General features: G+C 37.5%; 2 protein-coding genes across 2 annotated transcripts; one reads left to right on the top strand and one right to left on the bottom strand.

Moving 5' to 3' along the window:
• The first annotated feature begins 310 nt into the window (after positions 1 to 310).
• Positions 311 to 4,886, top strand: LOC110929291 (transcription factor GTE7). The gene is made up of 3 exons (XM_022172422.2): positions 311 to 3,978; positions 4,068 to 4,299; positions 4,384 to 4,886. Exons 1-3 carry the CDS (start codon positions 2,449 to 2,451, stop codon positions 4,440 to 4,442), a joined length of 1,821 nt encoding a protein of 606 aa, XP_022028114.1. The 5' UTR covers positions 311 to 2,448; the 3' UTR covers positions 4,443 to 4,886.
• Positions 4,887 to 5,695: 809 nt separating this feature from the next.
• Positions 5,696 to 12,153, bottom strand: LOC110929290 (myb-binding protein 1A-like protein). Its single transcript, XM_022172420.2, has 9 exons — positions 11,995 to 12,153; positions 11,167 to 11,841; positions 10,901 to 11,026; positions 10,604 to 10,795; positions 10,264 to 10,491; positions 9,069 to 10,193; positions 8,676 to 8,966; positions 7,516 to 7,981; positions 5,696 to 6,879 (listed from the first exon to the last, which is right to left on the bottom strand). The coding sequence occupies exons 2-9, from the start codon at positions 11,833 to 11,835 to the stop codon at positions 6,029 to 6,031; spliced, it is 3,948 nt and encodes a 1,315-aa protein (XP_022028112.1). The 5' UTR covers positions 11,836 to 11,841; positions 11,995 to 12,153; the 3' UTR covers positions 5,696 to 6,028.
• Between the last annotated feature and the right edge of the window lie 1,440 nt (positions 12,154 to 13,593).

A 13,593-nucleotide genomic window follows, 5' to 3' on the forward strand; every position in this document is an offset into this window, starting at 1 on the left:
ATAAGTTAAACCAAACACTATAAAAACAACTTATTAACTTTTATAAGTCAATAAGTTATAACTTACTCCAAAATAAGCTAATCCAAACACCCACACATTACAACTATGTTTTTGTTTAGTTAAATAAAACAGTACAAATTTTTAAATACAATAGTACCTTTTCCTTTGCCCAATAAAAAGATGAAAAAAAAAAGACCTCAAATAAACATTTGCAAGTGCCTTTAATTTGACATGCAAGTGAAATGAAACTTAAATTCCCCTCAAATGCAACCCCAAATTAAAAAAAAAAAACAATCCTTACGCTACAACCACAAAAAAAACATCACCAAACTTTAATCCACTCCCAAATAATAATTCCCACCCCTTCACTTTCAGATCTCATCAGTTTCCATTCAACCGCCGCCTGTCGCCGCCACCCCTCCGCCACCGTACATCGGACGGCAGATAAAGTTGTTTCAGATCTGCTGCAAACCATCGACGGTAGATCGACGGAGTCGAGTTCGCCGGAAACGCGTTTGAAGATCGGAGAAGAACATGCTTTTCCGGCCGCCGGCGACCGCCGGCGATAATCTTCTCCTTTTTCCGATCTAAACGAAATTAGGTTTTTGTAAAAACGGTACATGTTTATTATTATTATTAATATTAATTAAAAAATATTTTATTTTATTAATTTTTGTATTACTTTTTTTTATTTTAATATGAATTTCTTGGTCATTGTACGTTACAAACTAGTTTACGCGTGTTGAAATATTTTTTTTTTTTTTAAGGGAAAATATTTTTGTTTTATTAAAGTTACCAAGTAAAAAGTACAATAATTTGTATTTTTGGGTAAGTTTGAAGTTTAATTGGTGCTAAATGGTGTCATCAGTTACCAAACATTTTTTGTATGACATGTTTATAGTAAAAAACAAAATTATGTTTTGCTTTTTTCGGTTTCCTGGTTTATAAATTATTTTTTTATAATTTAAAAGTCTTTAATTGTCAAAAATTACACATTTCTTAAAAAAATAATTTCTTGTTTAAAAGTCTTTAATTGTCAAAAATTACACAAAATTTAAAAAAATAATTTCTTGGTCATTTTGCGTTACAACTAGCTTTTGGCATGTTAAAATATTTTATTTGTTTTTTAAAGGATTTTATTTTTCTTATAAGAGTTGCGGAGTAAAAAAAAGTAATTTTTATAAAATTAATTTGCGATGGCTTTTTCTTACAAACTAGTTCTCATATATTGATTTTTTTTTTCTTAAGAGTAACGGAGTTAAAAATACTATATTTGTATCTTTTGGGTACGTTTGAAGTTTAGTTGTTGCTAACTAAATGATGCCTTTATTTATGACACATTTTTTGTATTTCAAGTTTGTTCAAAAAAATTATGCCTTCATGTTATTTTCTAATTTATATTTTTTTATACCTTATAAATCTTCAATCATAAAAGTTAGGGAGTTAACAAACTAGTTTTCGTATATATTTATTGAAATGAAATATAACAATAATATTTTTACAAAAGTTACGGAGTTAAAAACAATGTTTATTAAACTTGATTCGTTTTCATATTTTTTATCAAAAAATAAAATTATGCCGTCTTTTTTTTCTATTTCCTGGTCACTTAATATTTTTTATTCTCTACAAATTCTTTACTTGTTAAAAAAGCACATGATTTTTCGTTTATGGATTTAATAACGAAGAGCTAAAAGTTTTTCTTTAATATTTTAATAAAAAAATAGAATTTATTAATCTGAGGAGGTGATTAATTTCAAGGTCCCAACACAACACCCTTTTACCTTTTCGTACTCGCACCAAGGCTATTTCCGTCTTTTCACAGAAAAAGGTCGGTTATCTTTATTGCTCCTATTACTTTACTACCCTCAACACGCGCTTGTATTTACATCACGTACAAGGCGCGTGGCTGACGATACCAACTCACATTTTTACTTTTAAGCCAGTCCATGTCATTATATGTGTTTGGACAGTGGGACTACCCTGGGCCCCACCAAAAAAAACCCTAAATTAAAGCGTCTAAAACTCACGATATTTTCATCAAGAGGTTGTTAAAATGCCACGTGTGTAACAGATCTCATCTCAGCCGTAGATTACAGGTATGATGGGCAACGTGCCCAGCCAGCAAGTAGTTCAACTTCATCCGTTGGATCAACGGTCAGAAAGCAATCAACGGTGGATATCCTGCCCGTGTTTACCCCGGTCAGATCTTATCGCCTTTAAGAACCACCCCCAACCCCTTCAATCTTCGCTCAGTCACAAACCCTAGAAAACCATCACCTCCATAAATATATATAAAAATTTATATATATTTATCTGCACGACGTCGTTTCGTTGTTTTCCGATCTCCGTTGGAGGAATATTATTGTATTGTGCTCAACGACGTCGTATTACGCATGTATGACTTTCAATCGGTGACAGATCCGGCGAATTCGTTGCCGGCGGTGGTTGATGGCGGCGTCGACGGTGTTAGCGAGTAGAAATAATAATCATCACCAATCATTCATGGGAGAAATCCCTAATTATTCCAATAATAATCCTCATCGTATTCTGAACCCTAACCCTAACCCTAACCAAAAACCCAAATCGAACAAGAAGAAGCATTTTCCCAATTCCGCCATCAACGGCCGCCCTCACAGCACCACCGCCGTTGATCCCTCTGCGCTGGTTGCGACTCAATCCGCATCCGATGATGCTTATTCGTTCAATCAAAAACCGATTGAACCCGGTTACGGAAACAGCTTTAATTACGGTCCGTTTGTCACCTACAACGTTGCTAAGTGTTCTAGAAGCGAGATTAATGAGTTACGGAAGAAATTGGTGTCGGATCTTGAACGAATCCGGAAGTTAAATGATCGGATTCAGGTTCCGGATGTAAACCCTAACCCTAGATCGGCGAATGGGAAATTTAAGAAATTGACGGGGAATAAACGGCTGCCGATGCCGTTTGGATCGAGTAATAAAGAGATGAAGCATTTCCGTCAGGGTTTGGTTAACGGCGGTGAAGTGGATGAGAGTTTGATGAAGAATTGTCGTCAAGCGTTGACGAAATTGATGAAGCATAAGTTGAGTTGGGTGTTCAATAAGCCGGTGGATGCGGTTGCCTTAGGGCTTCATGATTATCATCAGATTATTAAACGGCCGATGGATTTGGGTACGGTTAAGTCCAATTTGTCCAAGGGGTTGTATTCAAATCCATTGGATTTTGCTTCGGATGTGAGATTGGTGTTTGAGAATGCGATGCTGTATAACCCGAGGACGGATGAGGTTCATGGTATGGCGGATCAGCTGTTTAGGTATTTCGAAGAGCTTTTTAGACCTATTCAGGCGAAATTGGCAACAAATCGGCAGGTTGTTAATGAATTTTCGGCTGTGGATGAATTGGATGGGAGCTCTTGGGACGATATTCAGTCGCCTGAGAGATCGAAGAAGGTTAAAACCGGCCTGACGAGTGGGGTTGGGCCTGGGCTGGTTGTGCCTTCGGTTTCGAACAAGCAGAATCACTCGACTGCGTCCAATCCGATAATCCCGCCTGTTGTTCATTCTGTTCAATCTTTTCAGTCAGTTCAGTCGCCTGTTCGGAGTCTTTCACCGCCAATGCAGGCTGCAGAACCGGTGAAGCCGTCTTCGACAGGGACGAGGGGTGTTGTGGCTAAGTTGCCGAAGCCTAGGGCGAAAGACCCGAATAAGAGGGAAATGAATATGGAAGAGAAACAGAAATTGGGGTTGGGGTTGCAGAGTATGCCTCCGGAAAAGATGCCTCAGTTGTTGCAGATTATACGGAAGAGGAACGATCAGTTGGCGCAAGAGGGGGATGAAATTGAGCTTGATATCGAGGCATTGGACACCGAAACGCTGTGGGAGCTTGATCGGTTTGTTACCAACTGGAAGAAACATGTTAGCAAGACGAAAAGGCAGGCGCTTTTGGTAAACAATGTGTCTGCGGTTGCTGCTCCGAGTGTCTCGGCTGACATTGACGATGTAAGGCTTTCGATTGTCAGAAAGTTTTCGTTCTTTGCTAATTTTATTTGATTTGTTTTTGTTGTGCTGATAGTTTCGTTTTTGTTTAGGTTCCCATGGGTGAGAAAATTGACAGTATGAAGAAGAGCAAGAAGGATGCAGGTGAAGAAGACGTCGACATTGGGGATGAGATGCCCGAAAGCAGCTTCCCACACGTGGAGATAGAGAAAGATGATGGTGGTGGTCAGGGTGCAGCCGCAGGTCATGGAAATGACAATGCTGCAAGCAGCAGCTCGAGCGGATCAAGCAGCTCAAGCAGCGGTGATTCGTCGTCTTCCAGTGGTATTGAATCTTGTCTTTCCACAACAAGTTTGAAGTTTGTTGAGAAAAGAGAGGTTTATGAGGTTGATTTTGATTTGTTTACAGATTCAGGCTCTGGGAGCTCTTCTGGGAGTGATTCTGATGCAGATGATGCACAATCTTGATGGAACAACAGAAGGTGTAGTCGATCTGAATCCGAAAAGCAGGAAATTGCAAATGCCATTGCAGGATCTGGTCATGATGATGGGTTAAGAGAACAAAATTGGTCTGCAAGATGATGTTGGTTTCCATGAAAGGATTGGAGGAGAAATTGGGTTTTGATTTAGGTTTAGTTAATGGGTTTTGAGAGTGTTGCTGACTTATATTAGTAGGGAGGAGATGGCAGGCTGGAAGATGAGATGGGATGGTGGAGGAAAGGGGATGATGTTGTGTACATATGACCAACAAGACAAAAGTGTAATGTAGTTGTAGGAATCCATCACAATGCAAATTCTTGTTCTAATTGTTGTTATTCAAATGTTCACACAAATGCATGTGATGATGGGGTACAAAAGATGTGTGTAGTGTAGCTCCAAAGTTTTTAATCAACAATGTTAAGTTTTGGGATATTGTTTTATAGTTTTTGATTGTCACGATCTCGACCACAAGTTCAAAGGGACTAGGTATATAGAACTTTAATTTAATGGTGTTCAAATGGCAAATAAATTTTACTATTTTAGGATGGTTTTGTTGAAATAAATAAAGATTATATGACAGTTTGATTGGTCCATAATCTTCAAATTTGTAGGTTTGACCTTCAATGGGGTCAACAAGTGTTGATTTTTGAGGATCCACAAACATTAGAAATTGTAAAAGGTTACCTAAAAATCTGGAGATGCAGACATAACAAACACGTTTGCCCAGTTTTCGTTCAACATTATTAAAAAAAATGAGATCTAAATGAACCTCTTTTTGAACTCATCAACTTCACATGCATTCATCATTGTGAAATAAAAAATGCCGGTATTACAGGGGTAAATGAGTTTAGGCTTTACACGTTTTAAACCTTCTAGAACTTGAGCTCGGTTTGTAACATAGTATGAGTTCTTTATACCTAAAAATTCAACAATATTACAAGTATAATTATATAATTTGCGGAGACCCGACAACCAAATTGAATCGGGACCCAACATTCCAGGAGCTAACACCGATGGGAAGGGAACCTGTACTAAATCGAATCAAGATCCAACGACCCAGAAGCTAAAACCGATGCAGAAGGTGATCCAGGTCCAGTTGCTAAAATTCAAATTCAAAAATAACTAATTATGGTGATGTTTATCTTCACAGACATCAGCCTAAGTTTGCTATCCCCCTAGCAAGTATGCTTTCAACTTCAGAAAACAATAACAAAAGGTTGTGGCGAGACATACACGTCAAATCAACAACAAAAACTACAGCAACCAAACCTTAATAGGAAGACCGAGTTTGAGAAACCGATTCATACATCGAAACAATGTTATAAGTTGAATGTGCTGAAATATATTGAAAAAAACAGATAAAACTAAAGCCAGTGCAAACATTGATTCTAAGTGTCTTGTGATTCAAAAACAAATGAAAACCTACATCACTCCATATGCCACTCAATGGAAGCCTTCCCAGCAAAATTTCTTGAAGCTGTAGTTTCATAATCTGCTGCATCTTCAAAAGAACGACTCCCAAAAGTTGTATACATGGAAAAGACAAAATCTTAAGCAATATCCAAATAAGAACCCTATGCCTGTTGCCTTTTCAAATCAAGAAAAGCTTTACCGATTTGACTTTCACATGACGAATGAACTTCGGAATCCAAAGATTCAAGAAACTGTGTCGATAGTTTATAAGTGGTCAAACAAGTAAAGATCTTACCACAGAATTTTCGCACCTCAGCCCGTTTTGCTTGCTTTTCAGGCATATTTGTCACTAGCTCCTTGATCAAATTACTAAGTCGAGAAAGATGAACACTTATCATCTCTTTCCCTTCATCATTTCCATCTTTAACCAAAACATGTGGCTTCAATATTTCCAATATCAAGTCGAGTGCTTCAACTTGCCTAAACTTCGACTTTGCACCGGCACATTTGTCAACAAGAAACCCGAAAAAATGTTGACCAACCCACGGCCACCTCCTGAATATCTCTTTCAAGAATTGGGGTTTCAGTTGAGAGTTTTTATCATCAAAATAACGCACCATAGCGTTTTTTAATATATCATACACCCTTTCCAATTCATCTTCAGAGAAACTTCTTGAATCAATAAGCTTTAGAATCCAATAAGTCGAGTTCTGAGCGAGATTAACGATCTTTCGGTATCGCTGGAAAGAAGCAGATTGTTTCTTCTTAGATGGGGTGACTGCAGACTTCTTTTTCTTAAACGGTTTCGCTGCTAGTTTCAGATTTTTTTCCAAAAGTGGTTCGAGAACTGATAGTTGCACGGATTCTCCTCTCGGGTAGTGTTTTGCTTTGAATATCTCATGCTCAATGATTTTACAAATACGGTCACCAAGCTGCTCACTGCCTTCGGTTGTATGTGGGTTCACAAACGCCTGTGCAAGATTCGTGAATACTCTCAGCACTTGTGGTTTACCTGCATTACAGCAAAAAAGTTTTCAATTTGATTCAAACTAGTCTTAACCCCCCGCGTTGCGGGGCAGCGTGCGTAAAATTGTGCTACCAGCGTTGAGGGGTGGGAGGCGTAAAACCGTGCTAAGTAGCAACCAAACGACACTCAAAACCGAGAAAAAGCGTAAAACAAAACCACGAACTTTTAACAAGAGTGACTCACGTGACGTAATACATAGACGATGTCAAATGTATACCGACACATATCGAAAATCGTGGGAGTAAAAAAAACCTGAGGGACCAAATCTGACCAACCAAACGACGACCAAACTCAAGAAAAAAGCGTAAAACAAAAACTAATACAAAAAACTAAACTTATTTAACAAGTTGAAAAATCTTGAAGTTTTTACTATCAAAAAATCATAAGCGACAAACAAAAGTCTGTACAAAAATAAGTCTTCTAAAAGAGTCAAACATTAGATTTTTATATAAAACAAAGTAAAACAAAAGTCTGACCCTACGTTACTATTCTTCAACTTGTGATGAATTAATATATATATAATTAATATATTAATATATATATATATATATATATATATATATATATATAATGTGATATGGGTTTATTTAAAAGATAAAAAGTTTAGCAATAAAGACTCACCTCGATTCTCGTGAAGGTAAATTTCCAACAAAGAAAGTACGCGAAGTTTGAAAAGAACAAGTTGAGAATGAGCGGTTTCACCACCGGCTTGGTTACGTTTTTCTTTAAAAATTTGGGCGAGATAAGAATCCATTCTGAACATCGCTTCATCATCCATTCCACCGTCAGATTCATCCGAATCTTCTTCTTCATGAGGTTCTTTTCCTATAGTTCCTCCTTCAGAGTCTTCAGACTGTTCTATAAGATCACCGTCATCACCAGCAGAAGTATTATCACCTGTTTCTGCTTCATCATCAGAATCTGAATCCTCTGCTTCTTCAATTTCCAAAAGATCATCATCATCGTCATCATCTTCATCGTCACTGTCTGTCTCTTGATGTCTTGCTGGTTTTAAGTCCTTTTTTATAACCTTTAACATCCTAAACAGACCATTATCTGTCACATCTTCACTGTAGTATTTGAAAACCTAAAAAAATGAAAGAGATTAATTATATTAAGTTAGAGCACGTTTAGGTTGCGTTTGCGTTTGAATGTTCGTTTTTAAAACTATAGCCACCTAATTCGCGGTTCGCTCCAGTTCGGGAACGCGGTTCGGGTTCGCGATTCGTCAAATGGGACGAATTCGGTAGAGGAGGGTAGGTTCATTTTGGTACGCTCCGGTACGGTGTACCATTGAGTCTGGTTCGGTATCCACAAATTAATACAGAAATTACTAAATTCATAAATCCAAATGACCAAAATCCAATATTCAAATTACCAAATAAGAAAACATAAACATATTCTGCTTATACATATTCATATTACCAAATATAAACATAAACATTGCTGTGTGAATTGTTTTTGGAAACTGGAAGTATTGTGGAAACGAATCGATGTTGGTTGCCTGATTATACGCAATCTGGTTTTTCCCGCTTGCCATATTCTCGCCAAAACACGAACCCTAAATATGTGAACCCTTATACGTATTCTACAATCAAGGTGCGTATTAAAAACAAACCCTCAATCGAACCCCAAAACGAATTGAACAGACTAATCAGATGGCCGATTTGAAATCCTAAATTCGCGAATTGGTACATATACATACTTTGTATGGTACGAAACGTACCAATTCGAAAAACGTAAGAATCCCAGCGAATTTGGTACCTATGTTTGAAACATACCTGCTCAATGGCAGACCGCATAGGAGCGGAAGACTGAGGGAGCAAGGAGAGCAGTGTATCAACCAAAACATCCATTAATTCAGGCGCTTCATCATCATCATTATCATCTGGTTCGTCATCTGAATCAAGCGGATCAGGTGACGGGAAGAGCTTCTTGCAGCATATCGTTATTTCCGATACAGCTTCCGAAAACTCTCCTGGTCTGAGTAAGAGTTGTAGCAGCAATTGGATGAGCAAGTACCTCAATGCATGCAATTTGTTGGCATCCGCACTCATCCCACAGTTCCTTTCCTGCCATCATTTCGAAAATATATTAGAATCTGTTTTTTTAAATAACCACCAGAATAATAAATTAAAAACCTTCCTTTGTATTAGTAGAAGAAAACTAATTACCTCTCTTGAAAGCTGAGTTTCCATCGCTTGCAATTTTCTAAACGCCTTTTCATCGTCATCACTCAATGATCTAAACAGAGAGACTGAAGGAATATTACGTAAAATACTAAGAAACCGCATGAAATAAGAACCAAGATCATTGGCTTCACGTCCGCTTGCAACAGCGTGGGGCCCTTCTCCTTTTTGAGCATTCGCCAACAATAACTCCAGTTGCTCGATACACATCCCGCGAAGAGAACTCGAAGTAGCAGTTTTCGGCCATCTAAACTTTTCATCTAAATCGAATGAAGTCACTTCAGTCCCGAGAGAAGAAGAAAACAAACCCTGAACAGCCAAAAACTTCAAGATTTCTTTTTGAACACAAAACTTCTCTTCGTTATCGAGTTTCGAATGTTTTAACACACTAGGGACGGAGTCTACAACCCAGCTTTTAAGAAAATCAGAAGTTCCACGAGGTTCGACAGAACTCTTTTCCTCGATTGAACCAATTTCGGAATTATCATCGGTTGTTTGACTTTGATCCGACGGTTCTTCCGAAGCAGGAGTCACGTCAAGAAACATGTCGATTAGGTTTTGGATAAAAAGCATGCAGCCTGATTTGGTGCTGAAACCCGACATCAAATCTTTAACGGTTTTAGTCCTCGTAATGCTATCGAATTTCCCGTTGCTGTGTTTCTGCATAGCCATAGTAACCGCCACGCGTCTACCATCATCATGGCTGACCCACTCTAACAATTCTTTTAAAAAGTATTCCGCAAATTTGTACAGCCATGAATCCTTTGTGGAGAGAATATCCACTAGACATTGAATAATCTTGAAAGAAAAAACAATGGGAATGCAAGATACAGGCAGCCTTGGTAGAACAAGAAGTATAATATCGAACACCAAGTGTTTCCGATCATGTGATGATAAAAGAAGTGATCTTTCAATGATAATATCCCAGAAATTCTGCAGGTTTTTCTGAATGTCTTCATCGTAAGAGCTGGATTTGCGACTCTTTTTGTGCTTTTTTGCAGAGTTCAATCCTGTTGCTGAATCAGCATGTTGTGGTGAAATTTCGGGTAACAGGATATTCACCAATACTGGCCATACACCATGGACTCGAGGCTGACAAAATGTAGACTCCTGGAAAACAAAGAAGAGTTAGAAAACTAACACTACACAAAATCAAAACAACAATAATAAAAGTAATAACCTTAAAGCAATTTGCGAGAGAGGATAGATGGTCAACAGAAAACAATGTGCTAGAACTGTATGAATCGGGTAAGAGCTTCCCAAACAATTTGTCGTCAGCAGCTACTTTTTCTCTGAGCTTAAGAGCTAGAAGTAACGCATCGGGATTTCCAGCTTCTATGGCTCCTTCAAACCATTCGTGGAGACCCGGAGCTTCTAGAACTTGCTTCAACACAACTTCAACAGGCAACTGCAATCCAAATAACTTCAGTTCACATGTACTATATATAACTTCAGTTATCATAGTAATATTCTTTAAAGGTTTAAATTTTGTTCCATCGTCTAAGTTATCTATATAGTACCTTTTCACTCAACTGCGAGATAATCTCGACAGCAGGCTCCTGAAGATAGCGTTTCTTAGTGGCTAGTGAAATAACAGAGCTAGTGAATGCTTTTACATGCTCTGAATCATCATCACTTTGTTGAGAAAGTCTTCCTGATCGTGCAAGAGACCCATAAGCAAACAAACGACCTAAAAGACAGTCTTTGATTTCCTGTATGCCATAAAGAAATATACAAATCCTCAGATAAACAATAAGCTGGCAGATTCATATTCAGGAAAGTTAGCTCTGCTAGTTAATTACTGGTTACTATCTCACCTGACCCTTCATTGAAGAAGATACTTCCAATAAGTCAACAATTAGTTTCAGCAGCGAGTCTAATGAAATACTGGAAACCTCACCAACTAACATAGTCAAACCCAATGCAAATCCTTGCCTTGCACACTGCAAAAGAACGCCCACAACAAAGGCTCGCAAATTAGTAAAACGTGAATGAACGATATATTAAAAAGTTCAGCCTTTGCTTTAATCTCCAAACATTTTCATCATTCGCGGACACTATTAAATATATATAAACATTATACCTCTCTAGATGATGAAACACCACGAATAAGCCTTCGAACAGCATATCTCACAGACGGTGCACAATTATTCAACCCGTCATTTTTCTCAGCTTCCAACTTCAACTCACCTTCACCTTCAACATTTTCCTTCTTCTCCAACATATCATAAGCCTTCTGAACCTCCTTCAACTCCATCACCAACCTCTCAGCAGCAGCCTCCCTAACCGACACATCAGCGGACCCTAAGTCCTTAAACACCCCTATATGAAACTCCGGCAAACCGTTACTCGCTCTATTCTCAACTTCTTTCACCTCCAAACTCTCTACCTTCGCCTTCACTTCACCATTATCATCCGAACTAGCCCGGTGCTTTTCCTTATCCAACGCCTTCCGTTTCTTCTTCCGCTCCATCGGTTTATCCGCACTAGACTTATTATCATTACTCTTAGGATTTGTTACTGCTACCTCTCCATCACTCTTCTTCCCCTTTTTCAGTTTCTTCTTCGAACGCTCACTCGAAACCTTATCAACCTCATCATCAGAGCTTAAATTAACAGGATTTGTAACCTCTCCATCATCCTTCCTACTTTTTTTCATTTTTTTCATTGTTTTCCTTAATTCATCAACGTTTGTGTCACTTTTGTGATTATCTACTTCTACACTATCAGAACTTCTTTTCTTACTACCCATAGATCCCTACGATAATACAAATTACACAAAATTTCTGTCAAATCGAAACGAAAACGTATAAAAACTGAGATAATTGATAATTAATGGAGCAAATTGGAACATACGAACAGTAGATTGATTGTAATGAATGTATATTGGTGAAGATTAGATGATACGAACCTGATTTCGAGACAAACTGTGATTGAAAGCGTTAGGGTTTTGCTAAACCCTAAATATAAGATGGAAGTATTTATATACTCTGTTAGTAGTATGCGGTATGGTATCGGCGATGACGAATGAAAGAAGCCCTAGGTTTGGAACAATATAAAATGGGTGCTTGGGAGCTTTGCGATAGTGGGTCCCAAAAAAAAAAAAAAAAAGTAAATTACAAAATTCGTTCTTTATCTATGTCACTTATTGCAAACTGCGTTCTTTGTCTTCAATAATTACAGAAAACGTACTCGATGTTTGCAAACCCTTGCAAGTTATATTCTTTAGCTCTAACTCAGTTAATTTTTGTGGTTAAATCTGACCAAATGGACCCCACATGAGTGTATTTTTGTGGTTAAATCTAACCAAATGGACCCCATATGAAAGTAAAATGACCAAAATACCCTCATGTGGGGTCCATTTGGTCATATTTAACAACAAAAAATTAACTGGGTTAGGGCTAAAGGACATAACTTGCAAGGGTTTGCAAACATCGAGTACGTTTTCTGTAATTATTGAAGATAAAGGACACAGTTTGCAATAAGTGACATACATAAAGGATGATTTTTGTAATTTACTCAAAAAAAAAAGTGAGGTGTGGAAGCGGTGTGGGTTAGCAGCGTTTCGGCAGCATGTTGGTTGACTTTAGTTTTTTTTTTTTTTTAAATAGTTTGAGATTTATAAAATAAAATCAAACTTATATTATTTTAAAAAAATTACATAACATCCTAAAAAATAACAAAAAAAAAGACTACTTAATAAATCCTAAAAAATAATAAAAGACTACTTATTAAATCCTAAAAAATAAAAAAAAGACTACTTATTAAATCCTAAAAAATAAAAAAAAGTAGTTAATAATTCCTAAAAAATTACAAAGTTTTAAATATAAAAGTGGGGAACCCACTTAAATTCTGGATTCCCGTCGTGCCTCAACTCGATCTTCGCGATCTCCATTCGATTGTTACCAACGTAAGCTACTGTAGCTTACGGTGCCTACCGTAAGCTACGGTAGGTACTGATGCCACAAAGATTCCACCGTAAGACAGTTTGTTCTTACCGTAGGCCATTTGAAGACCACCGTAAGCTACGGTGGCCGAGCCAGACGCAAATTTTGTAACTCCTTTTTAGTTGTTGATGGTTGTGACTTTTGGGATATCTTATCATTAGGCGTTTTCAGAACTTGGAGAGGGCGAATTTAGGGGGACAAAACATTATTTTGGGTGATTCTATCATTGTTTTTCCGTCTTTGATTCATGTGAACAACATAACTGAATTAATGATCAACCGAACAATGTGTGGCTAAGTTCTTGTATGTTTTCTCTCATATTGTAAGGTTTCGAATTGAATATTTGTGATTGTTTATGTTATTTTTGGGATAGTATTTTAATCATTTTGATTATATTACTATGGTGATTATGAGTTTGATTTGTAATTGTTTATATTGTTGAATTTCGTATTTTGAACCATCAGTTCTTGGTGCCATAGGCAATCAGGATTTATTGGGAGGGATTCGGGGTTGGCTATACTAAACTGGTTATCGGGTGACTACCTTGCGTTTTTGTAATCCAA

Source organism: Helianthus annuus, chromosome 3, assembly GCF_002127325.2.
Source record: "Helianthus annuus cultivar XRQ/B chromosome 3, HanXRQr2.0-SUNRISE, whole genome shotgun sequence".
Lineage (NCBI taxonomy): Eukaryota > Viridiplantae > Streptophyta > Magnoliopsida > Asterales > Asteraceae > Helianthus > Helianthus annuus.

What these genes read in the sequence shown, in the direction of transcription:
- LOC110929291 (XM_022172422.2), top strand. Translation starts at nt 2,449, where the DNA reads ATGGCGGCGTCGACGGTGTTAGCGAGTAGAAATAATAATCATCACCAA. An exon ending in TCTCGGCTGACATTGACGAT is followed by an intron (nt 3,979 to 4,067) that starts GTAAGGCTTTCG and finishes GTTTTTGTTTAG; the next exon opens with GTTCCCATGGGTGAGAAAAT. An exon ending in TGATTCGTCGTCTTCCAGTG is followed by an intron (nt 4,300 to 4,383) that starts GTATTGAATCTT and finishes ATTTGTTTACAG; the next exon opens with ATTCAGGCTCTGGGAGCTCT.
- LOC110929290 (XM_022172420.2), bottom strand. Translation starts at nt 11,835, where the DNA reads ATGGGTAGTAAGAAAAGAAGTTCTGATAGTGTAGAAGTAGATAATCAC. An exon ending in AAACTCAGCTTTCAAGAGAG is followed by an intron (nt 8,967 to 9,068) that starts GTAATTAGTTTT and finishes AAATGATGGCAG; the next exon opens with GAAAGGAACTGTGGGATGAG. An exon ending in TGCGGTCTGCCATTGAGCAG is followed by an intron (nt 7,982 to 8,675) that starts GTATGTTTCAAA and finishes TCATTTTTTTAG; the next exon opens with GTTTTCAAATACTACAGTGA.